The sequence below is a fragment of the Buteo buteo genome, chromosome 2 (assembly GCF_964188355.1).
Source record: "Buteo buteo chromosome 2, bButBut1.hap1.1, whole genome shotgun sequence".
Taxonomy (NCBI): Eukaryota; Metazoa; Chordata; class Aves; order Accipitriformes; family Accipitridae; genus Buteo; species Buteo buteo.
The window spans coordinates 57800061-57819120 of NC_134172.1; the positions used below are offsets into that span (position 1 = coordinate 57800061).

At 40.2% G+C, this 19060-nt stretch overlaps 1 protein-coding gene across 4 annotated transcripts in view; it reads left to right on the top strand.

The window, feature by feature from the left end:
- The first annotated feature begins 689 nt into the window (after window positions 1-689).
- Window positions 690-19060, top strand: part of FBXL2 (F-box and leucine rich repeat protein 2) — a 56108-nt gene continuing 37737 nt past the window's right edge. For 2 of the 4 annotated variants that reach the window (XM_075055935.1, XM_075055944.1), the window contains exons 1-2: window positions 690-811; window positions 15122-15183. In XM_075055935.1, coding sequence (XP_074912036.1) covers window positions 809-811; window positions 15122-15183 — 65 coding nt within the window. In that variant the 5' untranslated portion in view covers window positions 690-808. Of the gene's footprint in view, window positions 812-1235; window positions 1313-15121; window positions 15184-19060 lie in introns of those variants that run through there. The other 2 variants (XM_075055959.1, XM_075055952.1) reach the window with 2 other exon arrangements.

Here is a 19060-nt window from a genome sequence, read left to right on the forward strand (position 1 = left end):
ACTTGGCGCTCTGACAGACAAGCTTTTGTGGATTTTTCCTTAGCAATTTAGCATGTTATCATCCCCAGTCATCTGTACTCACGGTCACAACAGGAGCAACTGCACGCTCAGGTCACAGCCCCTCCAGTTTACAAGGCAGTATCTCAGACTAAACGTGTCACCAGCGGTCATCTTCCCTCATATGCCAGGCTGCAAACTGGAGGAGCAAGGAGACGGCAGCTACGCCGGCACTAGCAACACCCAGCAGACCTTCAGGAGATCACGCAGCTGGGACCGGTGCTGCCTGGCAGCTGCACCGGCCCTTCCTCGCCTATGAGCACAGAGGCTACTCTAAATCCCAAGGGCCGACTGGTGAGGGCTACCAGGGCCTTACCACCGGGAGGAAAGGCGACTGTAGGAGAGCCGCGGCAGGGGCCGAGCCAGGGCAACAGCCCTCCCTCACCGAGCTGACGGGCTCGGGACCCGCCAGGCCGGCCTGCCCGAGCTCGGCTCCCCTTCCCGCCGCTGGCAGCCCCTGCAGATCAACGTACGCTCCCACCCCGGCCGCCATGCCACCGTCCGTGCCCCCCCGCACCCCTCAGGGTGCCACCTGAGGCGGGAGGGAGGGGCCGGCAGCTGAGAGGGCGGGGCGGGGCGGCCCGGCCCGGCCCCACCGCGCAGGGGCGGTGCCGGTCACGTGGGCCGGCGGCGGCCCCGTCCCGCCCCAAGCTCCGGCGGCGGCGGCGGCGCGCGCGCAGGCGTTGCACCTGGCGCCCTCTTCGGGGCTCCTCGTCGCCAGGACAACCGGCCTCGCCGCGGTGCCTCTGCCATGGTGAGCCTGCGGCCCGGCCCGGCTCGAGTCGAGTCGAGTCGGCCCGGCCCGGCCCGGCCCGGCCCGGCCCGCTGCTGCCGTCGCCGCCCAGTGTTAGGGGGCTGGTCCGGCTGCTCGGGGCCCAGGGCGGGGAGCGGCGGCGAGGCGAGGCGGGGCGGGCAGGTGTCGGGGCGGGCGGTGGCGGCGCCGCCGCCGCGGGGAGCGAGTGCTGGTCGGGCCGTCTGGAGCGGCCGCGGGGCCGGGCGGCGAGCGGGCCGGCGCCTCAGCCCTGAGGGGAGGGTGGCGGCCGAGGCAGGCGTAGCGTCTGCGCTTGGCGGGCGGGGGTATGCAGGGTATGGGCGTGCGTGCACCGTGGCGGTGCGGATGGGGTGCTGGGCGTGCGGGGGTGCGTCTGCGGGGCGGGGGCGACACGGACACGACTGTGGCGGGCTGTGCCGTCCCCCGCTGTAATGGTGGGGAAGAGAAAGTGTGTCTGTCTGTCCGTCCGTCCGTCCGGAGCAGGTGGGGCGCGGCGGGGTTGCGTTGTCCCTCCCTATAGCACGGGCGGGGAGAGGATATGCCTGCGTGTCTGTGGGTGAGGTGTGACGGGTGTCCTGCCTGCCTGGATAACGCCGGAGCAGCCATGGCTGGAGCCTGCCCGTGTGTAGGGGGGGTCAGGTGTGGCGGGGATGTGTAACACAGGGTAGATAATGTGTGTGTGTGTATATATACGTGTGTGTAGAGCGGCTGGGGTGTGGTAGAGGTGTGTTGTCCCCCTGTAGAAAGTAAGGAGGAAGCTCACGCGTGTGTCGGTGCACAGAGGGGACGTGGGGTGTTCCAGTGTGGATGCGTGGGGTGCTGGGCTATATGCTTATGCATGTGCAGTAAGCCAGGGTGTGGCCGGGGGGGGGTGGTGTGTATAGCAGATGTATGGTAGGACGTGAGCGTATTATTACACATCTGCGTCAGTGTGTGTGTGTATCTGCTATGATTTGGGCTTCCTTTATGTGTGTATTTGGGTTGAAGCAGAGATGTGACATTGTGTGCGGGGACATGACACGGCATCGTATGTATGTAGTTGTGTCTGTATACTGCTCTCTGGTATGGGCTTGTGTCTGTGTGTGTATATATAGTGAATATTGGGTGTGGCATAATATGTGGATATTTTTATAGGCATGTATGCTATGGGTGTGGCAAGGGTTATCTGTACCTTTATAGGTATGTAGCAGATACAGGGTATGGTATTTTGTGTGTATAGAGTGACAGTTGCTTATACGTGCAAGTACGCATAGCTGTGATGGTTTCATGTGTATGCACAGATGCATTTAGGATAGATTTATGGTATGTGTGCGGTGGGCACGAGGTTTGTTGCATCTCTGTGTAGAGATGGTGTGTCATGGAGCATGTGTGCGTGTGGAGGGTGCAGCAAAGGAGAAAGAGTGCTTGAGGTTTGCTCTGTGGGGAGAGTATGTGGGGATGCGATAAAGTATGTGTATGCAGCGAGTGGCAGGGGAGAGGTGCATCATGATGTTTGTGAAAGGAACATGACAAGGCGTGTAATGGGGAGTGAGTAGGGACAGGCACAGCATGTTTGGAAAGGGTATCGGTATGATCCCCGTTTTCAATTACAACTTAAGTGTCTGATGCCTTATTGCTTTGTAGTGATAGTTTTATACAGGAAGAAGGCATGGTTGCTAGCGCTTCACGTGTGGGGAAATTCACAGTGTTTTAAGGCAGAAAACTGCTTTATGTGTGTATTTATGTGTGTGAAATGATAGTAGGTTTCCTGTAGCGAGTTCTGGGGAGGGGGAGGGAGCTCAGCCTCACAAAGGGGAGGAGCATATCCCTGTGGTGGTGTAACTTTTCTCTTCTTCCTTTGCATGAAGGCTTGTTTGTACTCCTTCTCTTTCTTCTCCTGCACTTTGCCTTCCATTCCTTCCCAATTCTAGCCTATATGTTTTGAACCTAAGCAAAACAACCTTGAAAACTAAAATGTGAAGTGGAATAAAAATGCGGATAGACCGTGTGGGATTGCATATGCTCCTATGTAGAATCATGTTGGATTTGGTTTGCAAAGGTTTTAGGATGTATCTCTTGCTACAAGGAGGAGTAAACATCAGTGAATGAGGCTGTGGGTGGTGTAGTATTGGTGAAGTGATTATGATGCGACTTAATGACATGTCCTACTTCACATTAGTATTCCGTCACACATCTTAGTACACATCAGAGAAGATACAGTAGCTTAAAAGTCAATTGAATAAAATGGATTTATCTCATGTTCTAAATTTAGGAAAAATTACAGACTGAAAAACAACGAACAAAATATTTATAAACCATTTCACAATATAAGTAAATATTTTCCATTTACCAAACTTTAGGTATGGAGTTTTCCTTCATGGTCCATTTTGACATTCCTGATTAGATACCTTTAGCAGTCTAAACTCAGCAGACATAGAATCTGCAGAGAAGCACTGAATTGTTGCTGTAACTGCACAGGTAAAATCTCAGAAATTATATCAGATAAGCCTTACTGCTGTGCAAATTCTTATATTGGGCAGTTCCTTAGTTGCATTTGACAGCTGATAAGAAAAGGATGAAATAGTGTCATTTTTTTATTCTTTTCGTATTTTTCAGATATTTTATTCAATGAATGCTTATACCGGAATTGCTCTCTGTTATAGCATTAGTCCTGTTTAGGTTGTTCTTTCCCTCTTAATTCTTCATAGCTGCATAGTTTAAAATTCAGGAAAGGTGAGGAAGGAATTAATTTTGACCAATTAACACCAGACCTTTTAGAACAGGCAGTATCAGTGTTCCTACAAATCAGAAGGACCATTAGCTTATTGCTTGCTTATTTTGATAATAGACTGGATTATTTAGTCATCTTAGTTAAAGTTAGGCATGACAGGGGGCTAGTAGATGTGGAAAGTTTAAAGTAAAAGTCAGATTTTCACTGAAGCATGGCAACTATTTTTAGGTTAGTAGAAAAGTAGTACTAGTCTTGGCACTGTGACAATATTGATCTCAATGCCAGTAGAAGGCTACACATTAACAGTACTTCAGCTGTTTTGTCAATTAGAAATCAGAATAACTGCACTAGTTTCATATAAATTGTGATCAACTTGTGTAATAGTTCTGGTAGTGTTTCTACTGAATCAGAAATACATATAAACAGGGTATGTTAAGCAGAACAAAACCAGATGAAATTGTGAAACCAAAAAGTTCTCCCTCACAGTTCAGACAGTAGCCTCAAGCTAGTTTAGACAATAGCCACAACATTCACTTGCATTCTTTCTAATAACCTTTTTAGGAAGGTGATCCGTATACTTAATAGATTTCTTCATTTTTTTTTTCTCTTTATGTTTTAGCACCATGCAAAAAATGTTAAGAATTTCTGATCATACTTGGGCTATGCATTTTGGGTGACTTGATTTGAATGTGATAGGGTTGGAGTCCAGCTGTCTTCTGAGCTTTTACAAAACAGCTTTCCCACTTGAACTTAACACAGGCTGGGATATTCTAATTTTTTTTAAAGCTTCTGAGAAGGAAGACTATAAACACAGAGTAACTTCTAAATGGTGAAAGTCGGATTTGCATGCTTAAAAATGCAGGAAGTCTTTATCCACTGTTATAACAAAAAAAGGTACACATAAGGCATTTAAAGAGTATGATGATGGCCTTAAAATTCACAGCGTACTGGTATCTCCTCTGTCAATTCCATGTTTATTTTTCAGGATCAAGAAATTACTTGTCTGTCTCTATAAAAGTTTAAACTAGTTCTTGAGATTGAAGTTTTTTTACTAATAGTTTATGAAGATCAAACTTTTCTCTGAGACTAATTTTTCAGAAAACGTACTGTGCTATGAGTGTCTGAATATCTGTGTATGTAGTGTGATTCTACAACCCTGCATGAAACCAAATTGATTATTTCTGTGATTAGATTAATTTTAATTTGAATACAGTCCCTGTGAATGATGTTGTGGTAGAAGCTGCCTTAGATTCTATTTCAGTATGTCTGTGTAGTCTCAAAGTTACTTGAATGGTCAAAGGGTGTTTTGAACGTAGGCTTTTGCAAATTGCATTTGAGTGTCTGATGCCTACGGAGGGATTTATTATTTACCTGGTCATGAAAAAGGAAGCACAGAATCTGTAAGATGCATAAATTTTGCTGACTCCAATGACCTCCCTCCTATCCCCACCTGGTGTTGTGTCATGTGTCCTGGCCCCCCCCCCCCCCCCCAAATGCCTAAACCCCAAGCAAAACTACAGTATGAATTTAAGCATTTAAATGGACTAAAATAATTTCTGTTGGGTACAGAGAGGTAATGGAAATGCAACAATAGCTGCATTGTTTAAAAGACAAGGGCACCTCAGTTGATAGAATCAACTACAGTCAATCTCTTGAGTGATCGCCTCTGGGTTATTATCTTTGCCTTGGAGGAACCACTGCAGTTGTGCTAGAGGAGGATAGGAACTGGAACTGTGCCCTTTTCTGGGCTTGTGCATTTATGACTATTTGGAACCACAAGCCGCTGCTGTGTAGCCCACAAGAAAGTACTTAAAATTTGGTATCAAGCTGCTACCCTTAAAATATTGGCTATACTTCAGGGTATACTCTCTTTTTCTATCCCAGTGTTTTCCTGTGTTCTCCTTTTGGCAGAAGAAATGGTAAACTCTGTTTTCGTTGGATTTGATTGCTGTTCAACTGGTTAATCAGTATGTTCTGTAAATTTAAATCAGTAAGGAGACAAGACATCATCAAATCTACGTAAATGTGAAACTCTACCAGTATGTCAAGCTTGTCTGTCTTCAGAGGTTGAAATTGAGGTCAGAGCTTCACAGAGGAAAGGCATTTCCATATCATGACTTGATGTTATATAGTAGTTATCTAAATGTTAAGGGGCAAAATGTCTGAGTGTGCTTGTAGTTCTGAAAATGGTCTATAATCTACTGCTTAAGGAAAAGTATCAAGGTTATTTTATTTCTGCAGAAATTAAAGAACCATAAATTTGGCAAATACTAACAATTAAGTGAGTGTCCAGTTTCTCGTCTCATTCTCAACTTCTTACCTTTCTTGGAACAGTTTGAAAAAGATGTTTTGGAAGTGCTACTATGATGCTGTTTCCTTTGAAGTCAGTTATAATTGCTGCTTGTAATCATGAAGAGGTACCTAATTTTGTCTCTTATAACTGAAAGCTTTTATTAATTATACACTATATATATGGCATGCGCAGCTGCAACACAGGTTTTGTGTCATCTTTTTTTCTGGTTCATACTCTAGGGACATTGCCTTGCAGAGAAGGTTTGCTCTTCATAATAAAGATTTCACACTCTCAGTACTAGGAAGAACATCCGTTCTGACATAGTGTTTATGATGCAGATCAAGCACTGCTTTGAAATGGCTTTGTAGAAGCTATAAAGTCATTTCTGTAATGATCTGTACCTTTTAAGTCTCAAATATATTTTTGAAGAGCAGTTATGTTTGGGGGAAATATTAGTACTCAAAATTTTTGTTTCACAAGTGCTTTGGAAAAGGTATTCTGCTTCAACCATGCAGTCAGGACTTAAGCTGTAATTTCATTTACAGTTTGAGCTAAGTGTAGTAAGAGAAAGAATTGCCTTTCTGGATGTGGGATTGCGTGGCTGGAGGGAGGACTGTGTCAGTCGAAATTAGAATGGTGCAAACTCCTGGGGAAGTGGACCTGCAGAAGAATCTCCATATGCATGCTCTGGGAGGATTTCAGGTCTCCATTGTCATGCCATCAGTGTGTTAGTTTGTATGCTAATACTGGGGACTGGGAATAAAACTTAGCCATATGTATGGCAGTAAAACCAACTATATGCAGAAGTGATGATTCAGAGGAGGAGTTTTGAAAGGTGTACTCCTAAGGGCTCTGATGAATCTGTTATGTGGATTAAATTTGGATAGCTGAGACTGAATGGCTATCTCTAACCAAATACTGCTGCATTAAAACAAACAGACACCAACTTTTCTCTTGGACTGATTTTTCAGAAACGAATCATGCTCTGAATGTCTGAAAATGTGTATTATATAGCATGATTCTACAAGACTGTGTGACACCAAATGGATTATTTCTGTTATGAAACAAATTTTAATTTGAACACACAGTCCCTGTGAATGTTGTGATGTAAGCTGCCTTAGAATCTATGCTAGTGTTTCTGCTTAGAGTCTCAAAGTTACTTGGGTGGTCAAAGGAAAGTACCTTTCTCAGGTGTTTTGAATTTTGCAAATTGCATTTGAGTCTCTGCTTTATGCTTAAGGAGGGATTTGTTATTTACCTGGTCAAGAAAAAGAAAGGACAGAATCTGACTGTGATGGGCTACCATCAATAACTGCTTTGTCCATCTAATTTTAATTTTCTGCCACAGGTCGGTTGATCTCCAAGCCTGCAAAGTCGATGATATGGGTTTCCCCATGTTCCACTTAGTGATTTGTAGATTTGACTGCTAATTGAATGCTTTATTTTGTTTTTTAGGAATAATGTCTAAATGCCTTATCATGTAATGTTTTTATTTGGAAGTGCATAATCTTAAAAGAGGAATAGTGGATAAATATCTGAAGGAGGAAATAGTCATTAATTTTTTTTTAATGAAAACAAACTGAAGAAAAGATTTACCAATCAGTATATGACTAACATGATGAGGATAAAACTTCGTCAAACCTGTTTTTTCAGCTGTCTCTTTAGGTATGTTTACAGAATATACAGGGATACAATTAACAGCTTTTTCCAAATTTCTTAGTGTTTAAACAGTAGTTGATGGATTTTTTTTTAATTATTTTTTTTTTTCTGAACTGAACCAGTATCTCATCATGAAAGATTAGGTAAGGTATAGTTTATTTTTCCACGTGGTTCAGGTTTGTTTTGCCATCTCTGGTAGTGGTTAGAATAAGATGCTTTAAAAGACAAAGTGTGAACTAGGTGGATCATAACCTGAGTGGAGGGTTAGTCTTCCATGTAGCTCCTATCTCAGAGTAACATGGGGGAAGCAGAACTTGCAGACCTTTTTTGCAAATAATACTGTAGTGTCTGTTTGATTGAACCTAATGTTTTCTGTTATGCAGGCTACCAAACATGAGTTGCATGATAGCATTTTATCAATACTTGCTATCTTCCAGCTGAATTTTAGGCCTGCAAGTAATAAGTTCAACTGCTAATTCTGCAAACCATCGGATTTCCCCTTCATAATTTTTAACAAGTTGAAGTAGGAACTATCGCACTCAAGTCAGTCTGAAATGTTGAGATGGTACAGAAAAGTTTATGCGACTTTGAGTTTGTTTTGTGCCTCTTTGGTTTGTGTCAGAATTTACAATGAATTAAATGTTTAAATCTGTGTCACAGCACCTTAAATAACAGTGGTGGTAAGACAGCAGTATGTGAAAGTATGCTTAATATTTGGGGCTAGTTCAGGAGGTTGCTGTCTCTCTGGTGACTTGGTAGGAGATGAGGTTAAGTCTTGCATTAAAGGAAGAGCAGCTCAGCTAACAGGTCAGGCTAACTTGTTAGGCCTTAATACCTTGGCTGCTTGCAGTAGTTAAGCCATTCTCTTGAAGAGGCTTGAGTGGTGATTTCCAAATGTGTTGGTGGCAGTAGGTGACTACCCTTCTGAAAAATACACAGGAAAGGGTGATGTGAGCTATTTGGTCAACTGAGAATGAGCTGGTGTGCTCAAGGCAGCAGGCAAGGCAACCTCCGAGCACCTCCTGCTCCACGCGAAGAGGCAGTTGAGTTGGAACGGCCAAAGGCCTCGAGATAGAGCTGTGTGGCTACAGACATCAGCTCTGAAGTTCACAAATGACCTTTATCTGTCACCCAGTGAGAACAGGGCCTTGCAGAGCCAGACTGATGCCCTCCAGTAAAATGTGAATGATGTGGTACGAATACCAGTGCTGGCAAAACAAGAATGATGGCTCTTCTGGAAGAAAACCAAGCAGCAAAGTGGGCAGTGTGGCCGGCTGCTTCTGCCTGGCAGGTTTTATTATATTGAACAGCACTTACTCTTGGGAAACTTTAAAAGCAGTATGGCCCTTATAGGCAGCCCTAGGTCAGTGGAAAGCATTATGGAAAGACAGGGAGATGTTCTTAGGTGTATTTGATTAAGGTGAGCCTTAACTGTTTAAGATGACCAACACAGTAAGAACAAAAGGTTTTCATATGAGGTGTTAGTTGCTTTTGATCAGTCAGTTTGTCACAATGCTGGAAGAGAAAAGATCCTGAGGAAAGACCAGTGTAAAAGATCCAGTGGGTATGTGGCAGCAAGGAGGAAGCTGTAAGCCTACTGAAGACAATGCCCTGGGAGAGGGTGTCCAAAGAAAAAAGAGGTTAGCAACCACAACAGACTAGGGTGGCTGCAATTTTAAAGTACACAAAGTTGAAGCCCGAGATGGAGCACCATGAGCAGCTGGAGCATAGGAGTGAGAGCCTGAAGGGCAGATACAGTCTGTGTGTTGAAATAAAAGACTTTGCCAGTTTGTCTCTGCTGTGGACGAGCTTGGTTCGAGACGGGATTGCCTTTCGAGGTTCGCTTTGGTGTGTTGTAATTTTACTGATTATACAGAAAGCTTTACCATGGGTTCTATTTTAACACCGATCCTGTGCCATCAGCTGTTGTGTCTTTGATATCACTTATTTTAGTTCTGTTGGCAAGGTGTATCCCTTCGCCTGTCTAACACTCCTTTTGTTGCCTAGATACGGTTACATTTTGCTGCTTGCATGGTGTTAAATGATTCTGCCTGTCTAATGCATTAATTGTACACTTCTGGAGGAAGCGCCAGCCAGCTAGTAGCAATTCTCTGACCATTAGAGAGCACTCTGTAGTGTAGTGTGAGATAACCTGAGATTTATAGTAAAGGAAGATCGTTTTCCCTTCTTCTTCCTCTGTTTTTCTGCTGTATTTAAATAGAGAACTTTTTAGGATGCCATTCATCACTTTAGTGTGCTCGTGAACTGCTCTGGGTAGCAAAGCTGATCTGCTGGCTTTCCTGCCACTATAGCAAGAGGCGATTTCAGTAGCATGGTGAAGGGGAAGTTGCACAGGCAACAATTGGGTGTCTCTGCTGAGGAGAGACGTGCAGCAAGCTGGTGGGTTTTGCGTTTGGTAACAAAAATCTGCACATCGGGACAACTGAATAAAACTTTAATTTTATTTTGTCAGGATTTTCCTTTAAAACATCTTGTTCTTATGATGCTTATTACTGCATAAATAATACTAAAAAATACTGCTCTTGCCAATGAGAAGCTGAAAGATGATGCTTTTTACATATGGCAATATTTACAATTTAACTAGGACATTTGCACTGTCAACCATAGGAGAAGGGAAATGTATGGATTTAATTCTAAACTACTGTCTCCTTTGGTGACCCAATGCTGGGTTTTATTCCTGACTTGATAAATAATTCAGCCTTGTTTTCAGTATGTATCTGTCTTCTCTTTTTGCTGATGTTCTTCGGGGTGTCTTAGACTACGTCTTCCTTATTTCCCAAATCTACATTTACCCACAATTACTTGCTTAAGCACACTACTAAGCAAGACTCTTTTTGAGAGTCTGTTTTTTTTAACAACTTTTCAAATAAAAAGTTGACATGTTGAAAGTCCTTATCTCCTCTGATTTCAGTGGAAATCAGATACGTAAGTATTTCTGTGGAACTGAGCCATAATGGCTGAGCTGCTAACAAAACTGTTTCATCTGTAAAGAAAATAGTCCTCTTCCATAGAGGACTGAATGACAATCGAAATTACATCATTAAAAAAAACCTAAGGACTATAAACAAAATTAGTAGTATAACCTTATTTTGATCTTGAAATACTAGTTGAAGGGAATTTCTAAATATTTTAGATAATCATGATAAACCAGAACGAATATTCCTTTGTTTCTTTGTAGAGAAAAATGAATTTTTTTGAGCATACTACAGTTCTTTGCCAGACTGGGTACGAAACCACAAATGCACAACTCGCATCAGAGAAGATTTCTTCAGCTCAATAATTCTGGTGAAAACAAGAGAGCTTTATCATTAACTGTTAGACCAGAAGAAAATAATATGTGGTGCTTTTAATGGTGGCAAGCTAACTGTGGTGTACCAAGAAGTTATATTCTAGGACTAGTGGCAATTAGTATGTTTAATAATATGGAAGGGGAAGCAAAATGGGGAGGTAGTCTTTTTGGATTTGACAGATTTACACAGTGGATAATATTTTTAATCTCTTTATTGTGTAAATAAAGTAAGTGTAGTTGCTGAAGAAATTTAGTGTAAGCAAGTATCAGGTCACTTTTTAAGGAAATACTCCCTTTTTAGCTCATTATAACCAGTCTTTCAAAAGTACAGTGAAGATACCGCCAAGAGAGGTCAGTGAAGGAATGTAAAAAATGGCTCAAGATTCAAGTGGTAAGCAATTAACAGTTTTCTTTAGTGGGTTTTGTTTTCTTTGTTCTCACAATTCCTTTAAGAATGTAGAGATTTTCTGTATCTCTTCTTATGTTTACAGGAAATTTAGGGCTGTTTTTAGAGTAACATTTATTCCATATGTTTGATCTCACCTGTCCTTTTTCCTTGTGCACTGATTTGTCTGTTGTGTTTTGGGGTTTTATACAGTTAAACCCACACTTTTCTGGAGTTTGAGATACCCTGTCTTTAACACAGTCAAACTTGCTATGAAATGCAAAAGCAAAGAAAGAAGAGATATTCTTTCTACATCCATGGTATTCTTAACTGTTATTTTGTATTATTGCATACAGGTATTTTGAGGGCATGTCGTTGTCAGCACTATCTGTAACTGAAGAAAAATAAATCATATTTGACAAGATTATTAGAATATTTTTTACAGTGATCAAACACTTCCTTGACATTGGTTTTGGTGTTGTTTTTATAAATAGAAATAAAAAGCTAGAAGTTATGTGATAAAAATCAAGAAAAAAATAAAAAGAACGGCATTGTTTACTTCAGAGAGGTGATACATAAGTGTACCCAGGGTATTTATATTCATTAATGGAAGTTTTAGATTATCAGGTAATGTTCAAAGAATAAATATATTATCCTGTTTGCACCTTCTGTCTGTTCCCTCTGCTTGCACACATTCAAAATCATGTTACAAGTGTTAATCTAGAAGATGACTACCCTGGTTATCCCATGGCTGTTCTTCATTTGGGTGAAAACTAGCATTGGAGAGCCTTTAAGAAGTCCCTCTCATCTTCTGAGATGCAAATGCAGTATGACTCTAGAGGCTGATATACTTTTTTCAGAGTAAAATAGTACTTTAAAGAGATGCTTTCATTTTTCTAAATATTCTTATTCCATAAGAATAATGCTTTATGATAACTCTAGCTAATGCATACAAGAACACTTAAAACTTAGTGTTTGAGGAAAACCAGCTTCGAATCTGTGGCCTCATCTGTGACTTGTGTAGCAGGCATGGTACTTTGTGTGGCTGGGTAAGTCACACACTTCTCATGTTCAGTAGTAAAAGCTGCATTTTTATTTTTTTTTTTAAGTTTTAACTGGGATTCCTAAATGCAACTGTATTGGTCTTATCTGCTGTCATGTATTCAGAATAGTTTGTCCATCCAATTTAAAATTCTAAAGATATCTCACATAAACTTACAGAGATTATACGCTCTTTTCCCATCAGAGTTGCCAGTTTGGTTGTAGGTTTAGATTTTCAGCTTGGCCTCAGTAGAAAAATACTCGCTATTCCCAAAAATCTGTGCTATGATTTGTAGTGATTTGGCTTTTTAATGCAGGAGTTGACGAGTAGTTGGATATACTCAAAAGTCTTGCATGCATTGTAGCTGTTTGTATTAAATAGTAACTTGCTCGTACCTTACTATCTTAAATGCTGCGTCACCTTCACAGAGTGAGCATATATCCATGTTACTGTACATCTGGGAACCTGTGGCGTAAAGAAAAAATGGATAATAACAGCTTTTGTACTGGCAAAGTGATGGCACACATGTAAAATAGTAGCAGTCTGCAAAGTAGCTTTATTTAAAAATATATACTTATGCACGTAAGTGGGAAGTGTATGCTAGATGATGTAACTTTTGAGAAATTATCTGCAACTATAGAATAATTAGATTAAAAGAGGATTTTTAGTGGTCTATGATACTGAATGTTCAGATTCTGGACCAGAATTAATGAGATCTAAGTTCACTTGTCTGTTTTACTGCAGACCTTGTGTGCTCTCACAGCGGTAACTTCCTTTTTTGCAATTTAATTTTTTTTAACCTGTAATGCACAAGAATATTTTCCCACTTTGCTCTTTAGTGATCTTAAGTTCTAAGAGGATGGCATGTATGTCTCCTTTTTCTGAGTGAGTTCTGCAATAAACACAATTAGGTCTATGTTTTGACTGTTCTCCTAAAAAATTATCCCAATATATACTAATTTTTTTCAGCCTATAAGCTGCAAACTGTGAGTAGCATATAATATTAAAATGGCATGCATGCAGATAATTTATAAATCTATGAATTGCCAAGCTCAGAAGCAGTGAACCAGTTCTAAAAACAGTGTTGATGTATACAGTAAAGGCTGAAAATAACTAACAGCAATGGGCATCGGATGTGAAGCAGAACCAGAGCAAACCTGAACCTGTGGTCAGCCATGTGGAACTGCTTAAAGCCAAGAATGTCTCTTTTCTGAAGGAACCAGTGTTGTCCTGTTAAAATATATGTGCATAGCTGTTTTACACTTTGAAAGTGTGTAGTCACCAGTTGGTGAATAATTGTGGTGCTCCAGTTGCAGGAAAGGGAAGCTTGATTAAACTTCTTGGTCCTATTGGAAGTTGACAGGGTTTTTTTGTTCTTAGATGTGCACAGAGGTGGTGGGTGAAGAAAGTGGCTTTTGCTGTTGTGTCAAAATGGAGAAACAATAGCATGCAGTTAGTCCTGAAATCAGCCTTGGATGTACTGGAAGAGAATAAAAGGTTCTGTACGGCAGCCAGAATGAAATTCAAGTTTTCTAATCTTAAAGTACTTCTTAGGGAGATAGTTTCAGAATTCCTGGATGTGTACTTTCTGCTGTCTCTGTTTTTTTATGAAGACAGAGCCAAGCTTGTATTCAGCTTTGTTTTCATTCTTTGCTTGACCTTTTTTCAGAACCACCTCTTGTTGAGCTTACTTTTTCTTCTTTCTTTTTTTTTCCCCCAAGAAGCAAAGCAGATAGTTACCAAGTATGTGATATATGTTGATGGTAGGATGGACAAGGGGTAATATCCTGATGTGTGAATCAGGAACAGCATATTCTTAGTGAAGGACAGGGGAAAGGTTTCTTCCAGTTGTTTTTCATGTTTCTGTTTTGCATGGTTTTCATATTTACCTTTTAGCATTCAGAAAACTCTCTGCTATTTTGGATCCCTCTTCCTAGCTTTTGTTTCTGGTAATGTGTTTAGCAAATGGGCTCCATAAAAGTCTTCTCTTTACAGGGGAAGTGATTGCTTGTGACTTTGACTTCTTCCAGTCTATGCCACGGTTCCTTAAATTCTGATTCACCCTTCTGGTTTGTGTGTTGCTGTGTTGCTCTGGCAAAATTTCTCAAACCTAAATATTTACAGCAAGTCGTAAGTCTGGTCAATATCTCCTTTGTTCAGTTTTTCTATTTAACTGTTGACTGATCCTTTTCTCCTTTTGCAGAAGTGTTTTCCTATATAATCTTAGTATTGCCTGCTTTTTCCCTTGGGTGTTTTCTTTCATTCTTTCCACTTTCTTTTTCTTAGGAGATGTGTTAGTAATATGAAGTTCTGGGTGAGAGGTATTTTTGGTTTTTCTTGTAGTGCTTCCCTTGCTTATATAGCAGTTGCTGTAATATCTGTGGCAGTAAATTCTTTAAGTCTTTAGATTATCATATTTTATCCATATTCACATACCTGGGCCAAAGTATTTACACTGTAGGCAGTGAAGGAAGGGACTTGAATAACTGGAAAGTGTCCAATTTCTGTTTTCTGTAATGGGACAATTTTAGGACTGTATAACTAGTGCATGTTTGTATGTGTCTTGCTATGGCTAGAAGTTTCACTACTGCCTAAAATAATTCTTTATGGGATGTAAGTATGGCTTCTGATTGCTTGTTTAATGATTATTAAGTTGCTCCACAATTTTTTGTGCAGTTAAATCTTAACACTAGAGAAGAGCAGGTATGTGTGTGGGTGTGGCCCTCTTGTGTTTATTGAAATAATGTTATAGTATTACCAACTAACATGTTGAAAACTTGACATCAACAGTAATTTAAAGGAATTAAGCACCTAAGTAGAAGGTGAAAAGACTCTCTAAAAGCTGTTTTTCTTGTTGGTCTTTTTAAATGATGTTTTTTCTTTCTGTTTCTAGGTTTTCTCAAGTAATGATGAAGCCCTTATTAACAAAAAACTACCCAAAGAACTTCTGTTAAGGTAATTCTACATCAAGTGTTAAGGAGTAAAAACCTGGGGATTGTACATTGGTTATGTGGCTTACAAGCTATCAAGCACTATTCATTCTTAAATCTGTCTTGAAATAAATAGCAACATATCTGATTTAATTCTTGGAAGTCTCGAACTTGTCTTTTGGTTAGTCTTAATTTGTTTTAATGTATTCAAATTATACTATACCATGGAAGATGTCATTTAGTAGTGATCTTTTCCTTGCATGTTAGAAGAAGTAGTGAAATAAAATGTCCAAAAAGCTTTGGTGTACAGAGTAGTCAGCTCTTCCATACTGCACAATGTTTTATCTGTCTGAAGAGCCTATAATCCTTTCTCTAACGTAGTTCACACTCTTCATGTCATGAACTTTATTATAACAAAATAAAACATAAGTTAAACTTCAAAGCTTTCAAAATGTCACTGCAGTGAAAAGCACTGCCTGTTACCATTACTGCCAGTCTGTGTTATATAAGGTAGAACCAACAGGAGGATTTTTCTTACTGTAGTCATTCGGCTAGTCATAAATTTCATCAGCTTGCCAATGTGCAAGTAGATCAGGGGTTAACTGCACACCAAGATCAATAAGTTCAGCCCATGGCTGAGACACTGATGGATGCCTTCACGCTCTCATCTTGTTGAAAGTTGATGTCAAGAAAAGTGTAAACTGCCAAATGTGGAGATACTGTTTGACTGGATGTGACCACTTCAGAGCTGGAACTGAACCAGCTCAGCAATGTCTTCTGTACCTGCATACAGGTTTTGTTACAGCCCACTCTTTGAGGGGGGAGGAAGGTGTTGGCTTATAATGGTGCAATTACAGTTTTTAGTGTTAAAATTGGGCTGATGGTTTCTTCTTAATACACTAAAGAGATGTTTGGGTTAGCTTGTATGTATGTCATTGCTTCCTGTTTGATTAGAAGTGGGAGAATGTCTCAAATAATGATATTTTGCATCTTGTGTCTGAAGACAGTGCTCTTAAACATTATGACTTCTTTTAGTGTCTGTACTATCACAATGCTCTCTTGGTGCTATTAAAGAAGCAGACCATTGTTAAAGGAATTGAATTTTAAAAGGATTTTCATTTTTGTTGAGAAATACTCATTCCATATGGTGACAGTGTTGTAAATTAGACTTGTAGAACTGTTTAGAAAATGTGATTAAAAGAGACGTGTCACTGAATGATGCCCTGAACAGAAATTCTAATAACTTTGCTTTGTTGCACTCAGTGCCACACATGAACCACAAAATAAAAGTCAATTTAATATGCTGCCTCCTTATGATTCTTTGCTAATCTGCAAGCAGTTCTTTTCTAGCAGTAGGACTCTCCAGATATCTGTGGAAATGACTGTCCTTTTCACTGTTATGTATGCTAAGTATCCTATTTATGGAATTCAACAGAATTTGTTGATGTGGTTTAGGCAGTGAAAAGTATTGTGCACTGAGTAAAGACATCTTTTGAAAGCACTTATTGATTATGTAGTATGCCTCAGTTTTCATTGTAGGATAAAAAGAAAATATCTGTGAAGCTATATAGATATTAAATTCCTAAATTATTGTGTCTATGCTAATTAATGTGTTGAGGTTGACTGTGGGAATTCCTGCATCTAACTTCTAGGTGTTGGTTTCTTGAATTGTGTATTCCAATGCCAGATTTGGTTAAGTTCTTTAAAATGTTATATAGGGAGTAGCTTGTTTGTTTCATTGAGCAGTATGTTTACTCCAACATATATCTTACTATACAGGAGCTTTTAAAGAACTGAGAAGGAAGAAACCCATGTGCAAGTAATTGGAGAGTACCAGTGGCTTAGCTGTTAGCTCTTGTATTCAAGATAACTTCTTACAGAGCAACTTGGAGGATATTTAGGCTCACCTTGGATTTGACCAGCTGAGGAAGTGGTGCAGCTAGACACTGCCACTACACTATCGTGGCAGTGTCTAAAGAAGCCTTTTGCATGATTGAAGGGCTTCCTGGGGCTGGAACAATGAAATTAAATAGCTTAGGCCAAGCATACACAGAACTGATTCAGCCAACCATCTAGTTCTTGTGCACGTATGTCCTCTTTGCAATTGCACAGTGATCTACCAAGATAGCATAGCAGCTGTAGCCAGAAGAGTTGATGATCTGAGAAATAGAATTGGGACAGTCAGCTTTCTCAGTACAGATCATGATGATCTCATGTGGAATGCTAGGACTCAGGTTATGGGCTGCCTGTAGCCAGAGAGAAATAAAATCCACGTTTCACAACACCCACAATATTGTGCTGACTCTCAGGGCTTTGGAATGGAGGGGAAGGGTATGAGTGGGAAAGATGCTCTGTAAACCTCCTTTTGAAATGCTGCTGCTGCAGAGACGTTCACAAGGCCAGAGGCAGAGTGTGTTAAGAGTGTTATGATGGGATGGGTCAGAGTTCTCATCCCTGCAGAGTGTAGATACCTAGGGAAATTTAGGGACACAAACCTGGCCGTCTAAAGGATTATCAGTGGGGAATTTGTTTTATGCTCCTGCACATAAATGCTTTTGTAAGACTCAGCCTGAATGTCTTTCAACACCTAAAACAGTTTATGATCGTGCTACAACGTGTTTTAAAGTTGTCTTGCCATACAGTTGTGACAGGAGAGATTAAATATTGCTGCACTGAGTGTAATTAATATCCTAATTATTTTTACTATATTAACTATGCAGTCTACCTTTTAATTAAAAGGAGAGTAAACCAGCTGCAGTGGAAACATTTTGCTCACAGTGCTGGAACTGAATAGTAAATACTAGTCAAAGTGTCATCAAATGCACTTAATTCATTACTTATATCAGATAGGTATGAAAACTGTTGGGAAGCACTACAGCTCTTTTTTTTAAAAAAAAACATAAAATTTGACACATGGAAAGACTGGTTAATATCTTGTTGCATTTCACTTCCAAATATTTGTAAACACAATTTCTTCTATTGCAAGAATTGGTTTTGTTCTCATATGCATCAAGTATTTAAACTTCCATAATCTGACTATAACAAGCAATCCAGTTTTTTTCTCTAAAGTTGACATACCTTTTTCTGATGGTAGACTTAGGAAATATTACCACTCTAAAATTTATTCATTTAATGCTACAGTTGCATACTCTAAATTTGAACAAAGTAAGCCCTTGGTCTTATACTGCAGTTCTTTATATTATTATTAATATTATTATTACAACCAGAATTAGATTGGAAGGTTTTCAGGATGGTGTCTTGTCTATTGCATGTTTTCTACAGAATATCTACTATACTTGTACATAATTGACTGAAACCCTCAGCTTCTTGGGCAAGAACCTCATTTGAAAGGATATGAAACCAGAGATTATTTGTTCCTTCTTGAGTAGACGCAGATAACTGGGCAGAGGAGGAAGGGGATATCTGACTATATGGGCAGTGGTGGTTTTGAAGAAGACCCTGGTTTGGAGGGATCAGTTATGCTTTGAGGTAGATAGAATAGCTTGAGTGGAGAGGCGGCAGCATTTCATTTGTAACTTTTTCTGGTTTATGGGCATTTATTTTTATTTGTAATACTGGAGTAATTTTTTTTTTCCTGTGGAAGAAACAGGCTGTTTCTAAAAAATTTGATTTGTAGTACTGTTCAAGCTAAAAGAAAAATGATTACTCCTGTTAGCTATTGCAGTGCTATTTGCCAGTTGGCAAGGAATGCTCTTTCCCCTCAGTTCTTATATATTACAAGAAGTGAAAGGTTGAATAAATGCTCAGTTGTATGATGTTTGAGTAAGAATCCTGCGGAGGTATTAAATAATGTAATTTAAACAATGCTTTCAGACAATCGTAACATTTTTTTTTCTTAGCCCGTGTGTTTATGGAAAAGCACAATTTGATTATACAATACA